The following is a 17,553-nucleotide window of genomic DNA, read 5'->3' on the forward strand; positions in this document are numbered from 1 at the left end:
GCTGGGGGAGATGGAGGGGGGCTGGAAATGAGCCTTGCAGGATTTGTTGGGACCATTTGTTGGGATCATTAGAGCCCTGGGGCCTCATCTTGGCTCCCTCCAGGGCCTCCCTGCACCCTGGCTCTGCTCTTTGGGCGCAAAACCTGTCCTGCACAAAGGAGGAGCTCAGCTCTTCTGCAGGAACCAGCAGAGACTCATGAATCATTCATGAGCAGGGATTGGGGGCAGCAGGGAAGGATGATAATAATATTCTCCATGTGTCAAAATATAACAATAATTTGACCAGCTCTAATTTTTAATAACCGCTGGGTTTGGGAGCAGGTGTGATGGATGGGCTGGAGCAAGCCGTGGTCTCCCAAGCTGGCTTTTCACTTCTGAGCACCAAGGCCACTCTCTGAAATATTAGAGCTGTATAAAACCTCTCAGGCTCTGGGAGGAAGGAGCAGAAAGCTGAAAAGGAAGGGGACAAAGGGTCTGCTCTGCTTTCATAATTCCAATTAGCATAAGTGTTAGAGATGATCCTTAATTGATCCTGGCTCAGAGCGGCACTGGGGTGGGGATTTTATCATCTCTAAACCTCCAATCTCGTGGAGTGAAGCCTTTCAGAAGGGGTTTCCTCTTTAACTCTGCAGGGTGTTCTTGTGAGCGTGGAGTGAGGTGAGAGGGGTGGCCAGGAGTGGGTGACAGGGCTGGGGATTTGATGGTGGCGTCACAGTTTGCTGTCCCAAACGTGGCCCAGGACGTTTCTCACGTGGGAAGAGGCAGGGCAGGATGATAAAGCAGCCCTGTTCCTGCAGGCAGGCTCGTTCTGGCTGGGATAATGAAAAAGAATTGGATTTGTGAGGGCAGCTGACACGGCTGGCTGTCTCCGAGATGTTTTCATTGCTGTGTTAAGAAGTCTTTTACAGACTCGGAGAAGTACTGGGAACGTGGTGCTGCTGCCTGAGGTTGCCAGCCCTGACTCCTCACATGACAGCAGTGAGAGTGAGCCCCAACAGAGCCCCAAAAACCCCCAAAAGAAATTCCAGTACCATCCACAGGCAGTGGGAAGGAGCCTTGGCGAGGTCCCCTGTCCCCCTGCCCTAAGTGAGTTCTGAGGCTTGCAAGTGTCAAACATCACTGCTGCCTTCAGCTCTTCAGGTATCCTCATTAAGATGGTTGGAAGGAGGAGGATTTAATGATCTGAACCATGACTTCAATTAATCAGTGTAAATGTTGCTTATTTATAACATAAAGCCCAGCCTATGGATAGCTCTGTTGTTTAATTAAGCTTATCACTGGGAGCCTGATCCAGTTCCTTGCTGCATTAATGTCACTAATTCAGTATCCCCTGGAAGAAGCCTCAGAACAGACTGCAGGGGATGTAATTCACTCCACTCTGCTCTGCAAGCCTGGCTGACTCTGGAACATCTCAATCCTCACCCAGGGCTGGTGCGGATTCCTCCCCAGCCCCAGCAGCTCTTCCATCATTGCTGACATCCCAGGAGCCTGGAACAGCTTTTCCTTGGGTTTGTTCAGCCTTGTTCACTAAGAGTTTTTGTGTCTGCTTTAATTTACTCTCTGCAGCTGAGCCTTGCTTTTCCTCTCTCCCTCTCTTGCTCTTCACTTGCCCTCTCCAGTTTCTGTGTGGTGTTTTTAAAACTTTTCCAGATGCAGGAGAATCCGTAATGAGCTCCCAAGCTGAAAGCAAAAGCTGTTTGCCCAAAAGTTCTTCTTTACCCGCACTGGAGAGCCTTGCAGGAGAAACCTCTGAGGTTCTCTGGGAAAACTTGGAGGAACTTTTTAAGGATTTCGTGGTTGTTTTTTGCTGTTGTGGCAGGGATTCTCCAGGCAGTGTTTGACACTCCCCCTGCTCAGGGGTGGTCTCCAGAGGATGCTGAGACAAATTGCTCCAAGCGAGGATGTTGCTGTGCATCACTTCACTCACTCAGGGCTCTGCAGATCCTTCTCTCAAAAAAACATCTAAAAAAACAAAGTGAAGCTGCCTTTTTTTTTTTTTGGGTCCAAACGACCAGAAAAACTACCCTGGGATTAGATGAATTAGCAGTGTGCTGCTAAGATGGATAGAAAGGCAGGGAAAGCCGTGTCAGAGTGCAGGGAAAAGCAAATTGCTGTTTCTCTTTGCCATCCAGAAGTCAGGGAAGAAGCCATCAGGGGAGAAGGATGGCAGTGGGCAGAGCATACTAACGAGGGAAGGCAGGGAGGCATTAAAGCAGCCCGTTGCATCAGCTGGAGGCTGAGTGGCAAAAGAAGAAATAAATCCAGGCTGTGCAGATTGATCAGTGTTGGATCTGAAGGGCTTCCACATCTGCCGTGGCAGCTCCTCAGCATCTCATTCCAGTGTGACTCAGCAGCAAAAGGTGTTTGTTCTGTCAGGGAAGCTCAGGGATGAAAACGATCCTGAGGCACCTCAGGGGAAGGCTCAAGTGTCGTTTTATACCTGGATCAAACTCTTTGATGTGCTTTAAGACATCTGGATCTTCTTCAAGACAGGTGAGGTTTCCAATGTGACCTTTTCCCAGCTTTATTGATATTTCAGCTCTTTTGTTGGAGCAGTCAGGTTTAGAGGGAGGTGTTCTTGCTCATGGAAGGTGTTCTTGCTCATGGAAATTGTTCCTGCTCATGGGATTTCATCTTGCCCATGGAAGGTGTCCCTGACCAGGGAATTTCTCCTTGCCCATGGAACTTCTCCTTGCCCATGGAATTTCTCCTTGCCCATGGAAGGTGTTCCTGCCCATGGAACTTCTTGCCCATGGAATTTCTCCCTGCCCATGGAACTTCTCCTTGCCCATGGAATTTCTCCTTGCCCATGGAACTTCTCCTTGCCCATGGAAGGTGTTCCTGCCCATGGAACTTCTTGCCCATGGAATTTCTCCCTGCCCATGGAACTTCTCCTTGCCCATGGAATTTCTCCCTGACCATGGAAATTCTCCCTGCCCATGGAAGGTGTTCCTGCCCATGGAACTTCTCCTTGCCCATAGGATTTCTCCTTGCCCATGGAAGGTGTTCCTGCCCATGGAACTTCTCCTTGCCCATGGAATTTCTCCCTGCCCATGGCAAGGAGCTGGAATTTGATGATCTCTGTTGCCCTTTCCAACCCAAAGGCTCCCAAACACACTTTGGCTCTTCCATCCACGCTCAACCACGTGGCATTGACCCACTGATCTTTACACACATTCCTGCTTCCAGAGATTCCCATCTCCCAAAAAGTTCTGTTTGTAGGGCTGAGGATTGAGGCAGAATTGTCAGGGTTTGCTGGCAGAGAGGCTGAGTCTCTAAGCAAGGCTTCCTGAAGCCTCCTGGCACATTAAATCTGTTTATTTGCCACGTGGTCCTGGAAAACCTTGAGGAGTCACTTTATCTCTTCACTCTCCATCCATCATGAGAGAATGAAAATCATTGCACCTATCATTTGTCTGGCTCATATCTTTATAGCAATTGCCATATCTGCATCCTGCATGGTCGGTCCTTGTCCCTGGGCCCATCTTTTAGAGATTTGTCACAGCAGCAGTGGCCAGTGATCTGGAACAGGAACACAAGAGGTGCAAAATATCTCTAAATTCTCCATATTAATGCAAGCAAACCCCAGGATCCCTCCACAATGTTTCCTCTTCCTCACCTTGATTTTGGGGGTACATCCAAGGCTGTTTTGTGTCTCTGTGTGTGGATTAATTCCAGAACCTGGAATTTCCCCTCTGCATCCTTTGGGCTGAGCTGTGCATCCCCTGCCAGCCTGGGAGGGATCAGCCAGAGCTGGGACCCCACTGAAACAGGGAGGGGCTGGAAGAAGAGAAAATGCACTTTAAATGCTGAGATATGCAGAAATATTCAGAGGAAAATGGGCATTAAATCCTCCCTTAATGGAAATTCAGGGTCTGTAGAGGGATCCCCAGTTCCTTAAATCCTGTACCCTGCTGTCTTATCCACACCAGGATCAGAGGAAACGGCCTCAAGTTGTGCCAGGAGAGGTCTGGATTAGAAATCAGGAACAATTTCTCCATGGAAAGGCTGCCAAGCACTGGTCCAGGATGGTGGTGGAGTCACTGTCCCTGAAATTGCTCCAAAAATGTGTGACTGTGGCACTTGAGGACCGGGTTTAGTGACCATGGTGGTGGCTGGATGATCTTTGAGGTCTTTTCCAGCCTGTGGGCAGGAGGAGGATCAGGAAATGGTTTCCCCTGCAAGGCAAAGGTTTGGGAATTCTGCTCCCCTTAAATCCCTTTCAGTCAGAAAATCCCAAAGTGCTGCAGAACTTTGTGTGTGCTGGAATGGCCACTGAAACCCTGGGGATGGAGCTCTGGGGTTTTGTGGGGTTGTGGCTACAAAACACATTTATTGAGGGTATTTTGTGGGGTCTGGGTCCTTTCCTGCCAACTCCCCAGCTCCATTATTCATTTCCATCCCTCAAATCCATCATCAGAGCCATAAATCCTATTGGACTTTCCCCTTTTTTGTTGGCTTTTTTGTGTTTTTTTGTTGTTTTAACTCAGAAATTTACCCATTGTTTCTTCCTTCCTCATTCATTTTGCTTGCCTGGCAGTGGCACTTGGGGTTTGTGTGGTTATTTTTCTTATATTTATACTCTCCGCTGACTTAATTAAGTTGTTGCTCATTTCTTGGTCTTGCCAAGTTTATTGGCCCCACCAGGGCTTCCCAGTGCTCTCTTCCTACAAAACCACAGCTGCTGCCAGACACCTGAGGCCAGAAAAATGGGCAGAAAAACCTCCTTTGGAAACTCAGCTTGACATTATGGAAGCAAAAGACAGGCAGAAAAATGATCTTCCCAACTCGGGTCAGTGGTTTTAGGCTGGATTCCTAAGAAAATAAGATTTAGGCATTTAGGGGATGTGGGTGGCCGTGAAGGAGCTTGGATTTTTTGGCAAACTCTGGCCCAGTTTGACAGATGGGGCTTTGCAGAGGTGCTGAAAATGTGGATTAGAGGGCAGCGCTGTGGGGAGCTGATGCTGCAAAGTTTCAGGGAAAACAGAAAATGCCATCCCACCCCACCACACTGACCTGGGCAGAAATGAGATCCTGGTGCCTGGAATTCCCTGGTTTTGGGGGTTTGGGGACATTCAGGAGAGCCCCTGGTGTTCCAACCTGTGCCTTTCAGAGCCAAATCCCATTCCCTGACCCTACACCTCAGGATATTTCAATTCCCCATTGCTCCTTCTCCCTGCTTTTCTCTCCTTAGTTTTGGGAATTCTCCTGGCAGGTTTTTCAGGGCCTTAACTGCTCACAACCCCAATATTTAAATCCCCAGCCCAGGATTTTCTCCACAGCTGCAGTGCCTTAACTCCGGCTGTGAAAACCCACAGGAGTTTCCCTTTAAAATCAATTTCCTGCCCTGCTTTGGTACCAGAGGGTGGGTTCAGCCCCCCTGAGCCAGCTCTGCATGGGAATTTCCCATTTTTGACCCCTTTCCTCTCTTTTTGTGCCTTTTTGCTCCTCTCTCCGTGCTTGAGGTGTTGCTGCCTTGGATTTGGATTTATATTCCCAAAATCAGGTGAGATGGGAGGGTTTTTCCCTGCCTGCCCCAGAGGGATTTTTGGGATTTTTGTTTTTTGGGATGCAGGGATGGTCCCTCTGAGGTTGATGGACACATCACCACCTTCCTGCTCAATTTTTTTCTGCAAACTCCAGGTCTCGGGGAGTGTAATTCTGATTTTATGTACACAAAGCAGTTATTAAAGAAGATAAAAGAGAGATTGTGTTTCAAGCAGCAGGAACTAAAGCCCTCAGCTGCTTTTATCACGTCTCCCCTGAATTTGCTCTCTCAGGATAGCAGGAATGAGAGGGAAGCTCCATTTAAATGCAGATTTCCAGTGCTGTCCAAGAGCAATAAATAGCCCTGTGCTCCCCTGACCAGACAAACATTATCAAACCTCTTTGTGGAGGAGATTTTATGTTTTCAGATCTTCTCTTTCTCCTTGATGAGGTGCTCTTTCCTCGCAGAGTAATAGCGTGTTGACGCCTTTTTATTTTATTTTTAAGCAGCACTTCAGAGATTATAATGGAAATACAATCCCACCTGTTTCTCCACTGGAGCTCCACTTGACAGCCCTGTAATGAGGAACTGTGCAAATTTCTTCTCCTTTACTGTACTGACAGCCTGGAGGGTTGATACTTTATTCAGCAGAGCAGAAAAGCATTAAAAAAAGGCAATTTTGGCAACAATTTTTAATCAGCTGACCCTGCATCCTCATGGGTTTGGAGTTCAGGGGGATGGGGAGATGTGAGGGCATCTCCTGGTGTTCCTCAGCAGGACTCTGAGGGTGTTTGGAGAATGAAATATTTTCTGGGAATTCTTTTGGGTTTCCTGGTTTGCAGAGGAAGGAGTGGTCAGCTCCTTGGCAGGTACTGGATCTACTGGGCTGGACTGGGATTGCAGCTGAGTTTGAGCAAGGGGACACAGAGGGTTTGAGGATTGGGGAATGGCGTGGCCAGCAGGAGCCCCCTGGGATTCTGTGTGCAGCTCTCATGGAATGAGGGACCTGGAGGGGCTCAGCCACGAGAAAAGGAGGCTCAGGGGCGACCTTGTGGCTCTGCACAGCTCCCTGACAGGAGGGGAATGTCACAGATATATTTTTTTTGAAAAATCCTTTCCCTAGGATATTTTTCTCCTGAGGAAAAAATTCTGAGAAAATTTTCTGAAAAAAATTTCTCCTAGGATTTTTTTTCCGCTGAGAAACCTCAGAAGATAAATGTAAACAATAATTATCTGATGGCTGTGGAATGTGGTCTGGAGATATTTTACCAACAGGTGCATCTTTGATTGGTCTCATGTGGTTGCTTTTACTTGATGACCAATCACAGGTCAGACTCTCTGGTCGGTCACAAGATTTTATTATTCATTCTTTGCCAGCCTTGTGAAATCCTAAATATATATATTTCTATATATTTATATCTAAATATATATCTCTAAATATATTTATTTATTTATATTTTTATATATATATTTAGATATAAATATATTATCTAAATATATATAAGTATATATAAATATAATTATATAAAAATATATAAAATATATTTCTATATAAATATATATTGTATATATAAACATATATTATATATAAGCATATCGTATTTATATATAGAAATACAATATATATAATATAAATATATTATATTTATAAATATTATGTTTCTATATAAAAATAGGATATATATTATATATAATATATATAATTTTTAGTGTAGTTTATTTATATTTATATAAAAATATAATATATATTATATTTATATATAAGAAAAGGATAGTGTATATAATATATATTATTTTAGTATAGTTTTAATATATAATTTTCTTTTAATATAATATAGATCATAAAATAATAAATCAGCCTTCTGAAACATGGAATCAAGATTTTCAGCTCTTCCCTCGTTGGGGTTCCCTGCAAATTCCAGAGGGGATTTGGGCTCTGCTCCAGGAACAGGGACAGGAGGAGAGGGAATGGCTCAGGGTGGAATCAGCAGGAATTTCCCCATGGAAAGGTTGTGAAATATTGTCAGGAGAAGCCCAGGGAGGTTTGGAGTCCCCAGCCCTGGCGGTGTCCAGGGAGGGACTGGACTGGTGCACTCAGAGCTCTGGGCACAGGTTGGGTTTAATAATCGCAGAGGTTTTTTCCAAGCTCGCTGATCCTGTGGCTGTGTTTACAGCATAAATCATGAGAGGTTGTAGGTGTGATCTTAACCTGTCACTTGGGACATTTAGGAAATATTACAGGTACCTTTATGTGTTTTTCACTTGGAGGGACAGGTTATGAACAGTGAAATATCCTGTTTACCAAGCCAGTGCTGTGTTAAATCTGCATTTTCAAGAGATGCCTTGAGATGGAAATCGCGTTTCTGAGTATGACTTTCCATTTCAAAGGTATAAAAAGCACCTGAGAAAATGTAAATTAAAAAAAAAAATGCCTTGAAGGAAAAGGGGAAGGGGAAAGGTCAGCTGCACGCAGTTTGTTGTGGCTGTGTGTAATCGTGGCAGTGGCATCTGTTCCCTGTTATTGTTATAAAAATGTGATTTCATTAGCTTTGGGATGAATCACGGGCTGGGGAGCTCTGCTGGAGCTGGCTCACAGTGGGCTCAGCCTGTCAGAGTGCATATGCTGAGTCTGGCTGGGGCAGGCAGAGCTCCAGGAGGGCCCTGGGGATGCAGGATGGAGCCTGTCTGCTCCTCAGCCCTGCTTGGGGCCACCTGGGGCTGCTCAGGATGGAGTGCTGAGCTGGCTGGGCACTGCCTCAGAGGGTGGCTGTGCCTCACCAGCTCGGGGGCACACAAGGACTGGTCAACTCCAGTGGCAGGTACTGGATCTTCTGGGCAGCTGAACTGGGCTGGACTGGGACTGCTGTGTCACTGCTTTGGCACAGAGAGGCACATCTGAGCTGGGTGGGGTGAGAAATGGAGGCTGTGGGGGTGAGGAAAGGATTTTTGGGGCTGAGGAATGGGCATGGAGGTTGAGAAATGGATTTGTGGGGGTGAGAAATGGACGGTGTGGGGTTGAGGAATGGAGGTGTGGGAGTGAGACATGGACAGTGTGGTGTTCAGGAATGGACGGTGTGGGGTTGGGAAATGGGCACGGGGGATGAGAAATGGATTTGTAGGGGTGAGAAATGGATGGTGTGGGGTAGAGGAGTGGATGGTGTGGGTGAGAAATGGGCAGTGTGAGGTTGAGAAATGGAGCTGTGGGTTGAGGAATGGAGGGTGTGGGGTGAGAAATGGCTGGTGTGGGGTTGAGAAATGGATTTGTGGGGCTGAGGAATTGGCAGTGTGGGCCTGAGGGATGGGCATGGATGTTGAGAAATGGATTTGTGGGGGTGAGAAATGGACGGTGTGAGGTAGAGGAATGGACGGTGTAGGGTAGAGGAATGGATGGTGTGGGGTTGAGAAATGGGCGGTGTAGGGTTGGGAAATGGGCATGGGGGGTGAGAAATGGATGGTGTGGGGTTGAGAAATGGATTTGTGGGGGTGAGAAATGGATGGTGTGGGGTGGAGACATGGAGGTGTGGGGTGGAGAAATGGAGGTCTGGGGTTGAGAAATGGATGGCCTTCCTCCTCCTGGAAGGAAGAGGCAGAAGGGGTTCAGCATCTGCTGCCACAGGAAGGGCTTTGGCCGCACGGCCCCATCCCGTGTGGACTTGGGGATGTGGGGCTTGAGGAAGCCACAGGGAGCTCCTTGTGCAGCTCCTACCCCAGCAGAGAGCTCCAATTCCTCCTTTCCCAGCTCCTTCTTTACCAGAGAGCTCCAATTCCTCCTCACCCCCATCCCGGAGGGCTGAAAAATCCCTGCAGGGCAGTCACTAAAATCTGCTTTTCTCAGAAGGTGCCGTCCCATCCCTTGCATTTCTCTGGCTCCCAATTATGCCTTTATTTTTCCTTCTTCTCGCTGTTAAATCCTTAACTTTGAGCATTGCCTTTGAAATCTGTGTCTGGTGGAGATTTGCAGTGCAAGTCACCTATTGCTTGAACCTTGATTGATTATTACCCAGCTACTCCAAAGGGATAAGCTCTGGTCTGGTGCTTCTGCAGCGTGGATTTTGTGTTAATTATGTGGGAATCTGTTAATTGCATGGCAAATCTGAGTAAATGGAATAAAAAGCTGATTATTGCAGTACAAGGGATGTTTTTCCTGTCAGAATTGGAGCATCCCATGGGAAGAGAAGTTCTTCCTGAGGAAACCTCAGCCCTGGTGGCTTCACCCAGTGCCTGGGGAATCCTGAGCATCCCTGAGCCAGGCTCTGCAGGTCCAGGTGCTCCTGGCTCCCTCTGCAACATTTTCCTCATCATTCATGGAGCAGCAGTCCAGACTGGTGACATTTATCACGATGGGGAAGACAGAAATGATTTTTGAGGGCAACCAAGTTCAAAGATTTTGCTGTAAGTCTTCAGGATTAAAGATTTACTTGATGCATCTCCCCCTGTTTAATAGACAGGAAGAGATGAAAGGGAATTTCTAGAAAGATTTTCGTTCATACTTAATGATGCCACTATTAGATGAGCTTTGGCACAGTGTCCCGAGCCATGAAGCTTTAAAACCAACCTTTTTTAAACATTAAATGACCTTTTTTCATCCTCCAGCTTTAATAAATAAAGATTAGTTCAGCCTCATTACCTCCCTAGTGCTGGGGGCTGGTTTAATATTTAGTTAAAGTAACCAGGCTCCCAAAATGAGCACATTTTGCTGGTTTCCCAAATCCCACAGGGAGGTTGGAAACTCTTCTGGAATGTGATCTGAGTTCTGGAACTGCTGCTGCCACTTCCGGCCTGGATCCAGCTCTCCATCTGAATTCCTTTCTTTCCAAAACCTGCACTTTTTCCCTTTTCTCTCCCAAAGTTCAAATTCAATCAGAGCTGAGTAGGTTAAAGAGTTTTGCTGTTTTGGGTTCCTTTTCCTCCCTTTTCCTCCCTTTTCCTCCCTTTTCTACACCTTCAGGGAAGTTTTCAAGGTTTTCAAAAATAAGAATAGAAAATCCCACCCTGAACAGAAATTTAAAACATCTCTGTACAAACTTTTTTTTTGCTTAGCTGGCTTGAGGAAACTGTTCCAAATGCTTTGCTTTTGACTATTTTTATACTTCAAAATCACTTAACTGTGCATTAGTGGAAGTGGGTTTTGTTTGAAAGCTGCCAATTAGGAAAATACGTGAAAAACATTCCCCAATTTGGCAATTTTGAAGCTTTAAATTAGAAACTAATGAATCTGAGAATGCTGACATCCACTCCCCCAGTGCTGATCTTTAATTTCACACAGTCAGCACCTGAGCAGGAGCTGCACTTGGTGATGCTCATCATGGATTTACCCTTCCCTAGCAGCAGGGCTGCAAGAAAAGTTCCTGCAAGAACTTTCTCCTCTGCTTCTCTCCTGGAAAAGTGGAGTTTGTGGCAAATTGCTCTCCCAGCTTTGTTCTAATTAAAAGAAGTCATCAGCCATGTTAATATCCTAAAACCCCTGCTCCTGGCCTTGGAGGAAAGCACAAACCTTTTTGTGGCATAATGAGATTAAAAAGAACTCAATTTAACTCCCATAAAACTGGGAAAAGATAGGAAAAGGAGGAATTGTTGAGTTCCCTTTTTCCTTTCCCTTTTTCCTTTCCCTTTTTCCTTTCCCTTTTTCCTTTCCCTTTTTCCTTTCCCTTTTTCCTTTCTCTTTTTCCTCCTTTCTTTTTCTCCCCAGCACCTGAGCAGTGCTGAAGGGCACTTCTCCCTGTGGATGGATATTTTGGGGAGGAAAGATAAGAATTGGTGGTTTTTTAACAGCAGCACTGCTCTCCCCCAAATAAAGTGGAAAATCTGCATTTTGGGGTGCACCTTCTGTTAGCCAGGATAAACCCACTGGGGTGCCAGCTCCTTATCAAATTCTGCCCTGAATGCAGGGCATTTTCTGTTTGGAAAATGTTTGTCCCTCCCCACCCAGGGCTGCTTCCTGAAATATCCCAGCTCCTCAGCACCCCAAAGGAACCATCCCGGGGTTTTTGGGGACATTCTGCCTTCATTAGGATGTGAGGCAGCTCCTGGATCTGGGTTTTTTAGGGTTGGGCATCTGGATGAGCCTGTCTGGGAGCAGCCAGCCCGTGTGGCAGTGGGTGCTGGGAGCCTGGCAGCGTGGGTGGCTGTGCTGTGGCGTTCCAGCAGGTAAAACAGAGATTTCTCTGCAGAGATTTCACCACCCACCTGTCTGGCAGGGCCTGGGGAGTGGGAGAAGCAGCGGGAAAGGCCACGTGTGGGAAGGGGGATGTGGCAGCTCTGGTGGTGACAGGAGCACAAACAGAGCTCCTGCAGGGATCAGGAGCGTGGGTGATGCTGGAGAGGATACCTGGAACAGGGGCTGGGTGGAGTTAAAGGAATAAAGCAGGGATTTATTAAAAGGGTTTTAAAGGCTGTACAAGAGCCTGGACAAGGCTACACCCAAGATGGACTCCAGGTTACGAGTTTTCACACTTTTATAAATTTTGGTGCATTTTCATATTGGGGTTAATTGTCCAATTCCAGCTCCAGGTGATGCAGTCCCACCTTCCCAGGTTGCTCTCTGTTGTTCAGTTTTCTGTTGTTTGTTGCTCAATTCTCTGTTGTTTGCACTTTTTGGGCTGAAGCTGCAGCGGTGTCCTTGGTTCTGGGGCTGGACAAGGATTGTTCTGTGGGACTGAGCTGTGAGGAGAACTTCTAACACTTTATATAAAGTTCAGAGCTGTATTCCAATGCAGTGTAGAATGTGGAAAACATGAAAGCTCAACCTTAAGGCATCATGGGGATGGGGAGGGGAGTGCAGATCCCAAACCTAACCCGTGCCTACACCATTTTCCCCCCACAGCTGCCATCCTGGATGACCCCATGGAGTGCAGCAGAGGGGAGAGGCTCTCCATCACCCTGGCCAAGAACCGCATCAACCGCGCGCCCGAGCGGGCGGGCAAGGCCAGGGTGGAGGTGGACATCTTCGAGCTGCTGAGGGACAGCGAGTACGAGACAGCTGAGACCAGTGAGTACCAGCCCTGGGGTGCCTTGGGGAGGCTGGGGTAGAGCAGAGGCTGGAGGAGTTAAAGAATAAAGCAGGGGTTTATTAATAGGCTCAATGGATGCACCTTGGGCAGCACAAGAGCCCAGCCAGGGATGCACCCGAGATGAACCAAAATAGTCCCAAAATGAACCCAAGATGGTCCCAAAATGAACCCAAGGTGAACGCAAAATGGTCACAAAATGAACTCAAGGTGAACCCAAAATGGTCTCAAAATGAACCCAAAATGGTCACAAAAGGAACCCAAGATGAACCCAAAATGGTCTCAAAATGAACCAAAATGCTCACAAAGTGAACTCAAGGTGAACCCAAAATGGTCCCAAAATGAACCCAAGATGGACCCAAAATGGCCCCAAAATGCACGAGCGCTCCCGGGGTCTCTCCCTTGGATCAGTTCTGCTCCATTTGCACCTTGCAGTTCATTGTCCCATTCCAGCTTTAGCCCCTGCAGTCCCACCCTGCTTGTTTTTCTCTCTCCAGCCCACGGTGTTTGTGCTCCTGGGCTGAGATTGGGATCATTTGTCCTTGGTGCCCAGCTGGAGCAGGAATTGTTTTGTCTCCCTGCTCTGTGCACAGAGCTCAGCATCCCCTGATGTGAACCCAGACCCACACACTAAAGCAGCACAGAACCTGAAATATATATAACCTGTATAAAATATAAAACCTGAGGCATCACCAGAGAGCCCAGCTCTCCTCCCAGGAGCCATCTGGCACTCTGAACTTGTGATTTTGTCGCAGTCAAAGGGGAACAGAGAGAAAAAACCCCATCTCTGCTCCTTGCACTGAGCAGTTTCCATTTGAGATGAATGAAATGTGCTGGTGCGAGCTCAGGCGTGGACTGAGAGAATCCCTGCCCCCAGGAAGCTTTGCCACCACTCAGTGGCTTGGGACAAATAATTTCCTTTAATCTGCCTGTCAATAAACAGGGGTAATGCTGATCCTTTGTCAAGAGCTTAATGGTGAGCAAACAAGAGACTCTCGGGCAAGTTGGGTGCAATTAAGTTGTTTTTAAAACCCTGTGGAATCCTGTGTGTCAGCAAACAGAGCAGCTCTTCCTGGAGCTTCTTGAGGTTGGCAGCAGATTTATTTACACCAAGTGGAGTTCCTCAAGTGATGTTTGAAATCTTGAGGGTGAAGAAGAGCTAATTTCCAAAGAGAGCAGATTTCCCAGTCACTTTCAAATCCTTGGATGAAGCTGTTCTTTATTAGGATTGTTCCTCTGGATGTCCAATATGCCAGCTCTGTGCTGGTGAATAAAAAATAAATTTATGCTCACTGTCCCACAGTTTGAAAGGAACCCTAAAGGTCTCTGATATTTTTTTTCCTGTAAGAGGGAAAACCTTTTGGAATAGGAAATCCTCCTTTTAAAATAATTTTAGAGTTCAAGGGAGTGCTATAATTTTTTATTACCAGTTGGCTCGGGAAAGCTGGAGGAATAATTTTAAATAATCTGGATTTTAGACTCGTTTCCTAATGATTCTGCCTTCCATGACTGTGTGATCTGCAGGGTTATCCCCAAAAGGTGTGGCAGGGTGTTGTCCTTTGGGGCTGGCTGGTTTTTCCTGGACTTTTGGTGGCTTTTCTGCTCAGGGATCTCCAGGTCGAGCAGCTCTGTGGGGCTGTGGGATCAGCACATCACTCCCTCATTTCCTGCACCAGCGTTTGCTCTATTTATAGGAGTGTGCAGTTAATAAAGAGATCTCAGCAAGAACCTGGGTTTATTTATAGAGCCTGTCAGGCAGCCCAGGCTGAGCCCAGCTCAGGCACCTGCACCCAGCCCGAACCATTTTTAAACATTTTCCTGGTTTTCCCCATCTCTGTTGTCCCCTCTTGTCCCCTAACTTGGCACAACATTAAGGCAAGCCCAATTTATCTGGCCAGACCAATTAAGACCCAATTTATCTGGCCAGACCAATTAAGATCCAGTTTATGTGGCCAGACCAATTAAGATCCAGTTTATGTGGCCAGACCAATTAAGCTCCAGTTTACCTGGCCAGATCTTGCAGAAAAGATGGGAATTGCCATGGAATCCCAAACTGGGATGGGTTGGGAGGGACTTGAGGCTCATCCAGCTCCACCCCAAGCTGTCCTTAGACACCTCCACTTTTGGATGCCAGCTTCTCTGGGCATCCAAAAGTGCATTTTTACCCCAATTTTTGTTCTTTCCTCGTAAATATCCTGCTTGCAGCAGCACTCCTGGCCTCTAGTTTGGTTTTTGGGGAGCAGACCTGATTGCAGGGACCCCAGAGCTGCTGTAAGGATCACCAGAGGGATTTCTGATTCATTTTCAGCCTGTGACACTGCTCAGGAGTTCTTCTCCTGGAAGGTTTCTCCACCAGAGGAATATTAATTGGCTGAGAATGAAATATTATTCAAGAATTTGTTGTTTTCAGCAAATGTTGTGCGTGGGGAGAAACTGGGAAAAGGACAAGTAAGGAAAAGGCATCTCCCATTTCCAGTTTTCACCTTGGGGTGATTTTCTTTGTTTCCTTTACTTGGGTTTTTAGAGTAGAAATTGCAGCAAATTGACTTGATTTTAGTGAATTTTGCAGTGTGTTATTTGCCTTTTCTTCAGAGGGGAAAAAATGTCTGGAAGCTTTTCTTAGAAAAGAAATAATCTGGATTCTGTATGGCTCTGCTATTAATGTCACTGATGTTATTCTTGATTTATCCTGGTGGCAGAGGAAAATCAGATCCCCAAACTTGAATTTCAAGGCTTTCATGGCTTTCAAATGCTTCAATACGTTGCTGGTTTTTGTTATGACACACAATATTAATAAAAACTGTTGAGATGTTTTAACCTGTGACTGCAAAGCTGTTTACAGCTGTTTAATACTGTTCTCGCATTTCACACTCCTTGATTCACTCTTAAATATCACAGCTCCCTGCTTAGCTGACAGATCTGGGAGTGCTGGGATTACACCACATACTCCAAATACAGGAAAAGGAAGAATTTTGGGGAGAAAGGGTTTTTATTTGGGGAGTAAGCGTTATTTTATTTTTATTTTTTTAATTTTTAAAAAATTTTTTAAAAATTTTATTTTTATTTTATTTTTATTTTATTTTTATTTTATTTTTATTTTATTTTTATTTTATAGTTTATTTTTTATTTTTATTTTTGTATTTTATATTTTATTTTATATATTTACTTTATATTTTTAAATTTTTTTAATTTTTAATTTTGTATTTCATTTTAATTTTATTTTTATTATTATTTATTTTTTAATTTTCTATTTGATTCTATTTTATATTTTATATTTAATATTTTTATATCTTATTTTATATTTTATATTTTATATTATTTTTATTTTTGTTTTATTTTTATTCTTATTTTATTTTAATTTTATTTTTATTTTATTTTTACTTTAATTTCAATTTTTATCTATTTTTTATATATTATATTTTATTTTTATAATTTTTTTTCCTGGCACCGTTTTTCTCCCATTTTCCCTTCTGACTGACTCAGGTGTTTCAATGTAAGAAAATCTGAGCTGCTCCAGCAGGTAAAATCCCACTCAATCCATCACATTCATGCCTGGTTTGCTATTCCAGCCTTAGATGTGAATGAACACAAACTTTGGCTGTTCCTGTGTCATTTTAAGGAGGTTTCAATGAGAAGCTGTGAGCAGAGCCTTTATTTATTTTGGTTTTTTGCTGTTTCGAGGAAAACCTGTTCTCTCTCTGTGTTTGATGTTCCAGCTCCCTTTGTGCAGCTCCAAAGTGACTTGTTTAATCATGTCTTTATCTAAACCACCTTGTTCCCTTTGATGTCTGGGCAGGACACATTTCCCTGCTTGTCACCCTGTCCCCTCTGGCCTCCTCAGCCTTTTAAGCTCCTCTTTGTTGTGAATCCAGTTAAAGTAACCAGGCTCCCAAAATAAACACATTTTGCTGGTTTCCCAAATCCCACAGGGAGGCTGGAAACTCCTCTGGAATTTAATCTGGGTTCTGCTGCTGCCACTTCCAGCCTGGATCCAGCTCTCCATCTGAATTCCTTTCTTTCCAGAACCTGCACTTTTTCCCTTTTCTCTTGTATTTGCTCCCAAAATTCAAATTCAATCAGATCTGAGTAGGTAAAAGAGTTTTGTTATTGTTATTTTGGGTCCTTTCCCTTTTTCCATTCCCCTTTTCCCCTTTTCCCCTTTTCCCCTTTTCCCCTTTTCCCCTTTTCCCCTTTTCCCCTTTTCCCCTTTTCCCCTTTTCCCCTTTTCCCCTTTTTTTTTTCCTTTTTTTCCCCTTTTTTCCCCTCTTTTTTCCCCCTTTCCTTTTCCCCTCTTCACCTTCAGGCAAGTTTTCAAGATTCTCAAAAATAAGAATAGAAAGTCCAGGGCAGGTCAGGCAGCAGCTGGAGAATTGAAGATTTTGGTTTATCTACACAATGGATATTTCAAAGTGCCCTTCCAAAGGGTCCTTTCAGTGTTGTTGACTCCAACATGTTGTTTTTTGGGTTTTTCTTACCTGTCCCACTATTTGGGAACATAAATTATTTATTTATGCTTCAGTTTTGTGTTCCGTTTCATTTTCAGCCTGTTCTGGTTATCAGGGAAGGAATGGTTGGGGTTGGAAGGGACCTTAAGGATCATTTTTTCCCACCTTTTGCCATGAGCAGGGACATTTTCCATTATCCCAGCTTGCTCCAAGCCCTGTCCAAGCTGGCCTTGGACGCTTCCCCAGCCTCTCCATCCCTCTCTGGTGTCAGGTTCCTGTCAGGAAGCACAAGGGATGCTCCAGGAGCATCTCCAGAACCCCTTTTTCTTTATGCCCTTGGTGTTTTCTCTCTGAGAATCCCATGGCCAGTCCCTGTCTCTGGAGATCTCGGCTCTGTTTTGCAGTCAGGGAGCTCCTGAGGTGTTTCCACACTTTCCCTGCTGGTTTATTTTGAATTATAACCAGGAATCCTCGGTGTGTTCTGTTTGAAACCCTGCTCAGGTATCTCTGTGCTCTCAATGAGATGATTCTGCCCCAGGGGTGGCTCCTCTCTCTGGAGGGACCTTCCAGCCCTGCTTTGAACAGGGCAGGATTCATGGAAATGTTTTCCTGG

At 45.3% G+C, this 17,553-nt stretch overlaps 1 protein-coding gene across 1 annotated transcript in view; it reads left to right on the forward strand.

Annotated features, from left to right (window-relative positions):
- GRIK4 (glutamate ionotropic receptor kainate type subunit 4) overlaps positions 1-17,553 on the forward strand; it is a 201,509-nt gene that overhangs the window by 111,535 nt on the left and 72,421 nt on the right. The window contains exon 3 of the mRNA XM_054291409.1: positions 12,312-12,476. Within this exon, the coding sequence (XP_054147384.1) occupies positions 12,312-12,476 (165 nt within the window). The remainder of the gene's footprint in view (positions 1-12,311; positions 12,477-17,553) is intronic.

This window comes from Melozone crissalis, unplaced genomic scaffold (assembly GCF_028551555.1).
Source record: "Melozone crissalis strain CALT ecotype California unplaced genomic scaffold, PUWL_Pcris_2 ptg000092l_1, whole genome shotgun sequence".
In the NCBI taxonomy this organism is placed as follows: Eukaryota; Metazoa; Chordata; class Aves; order Passeriformes; family Passerellidae; genus Melozone; species Melozone crissalis.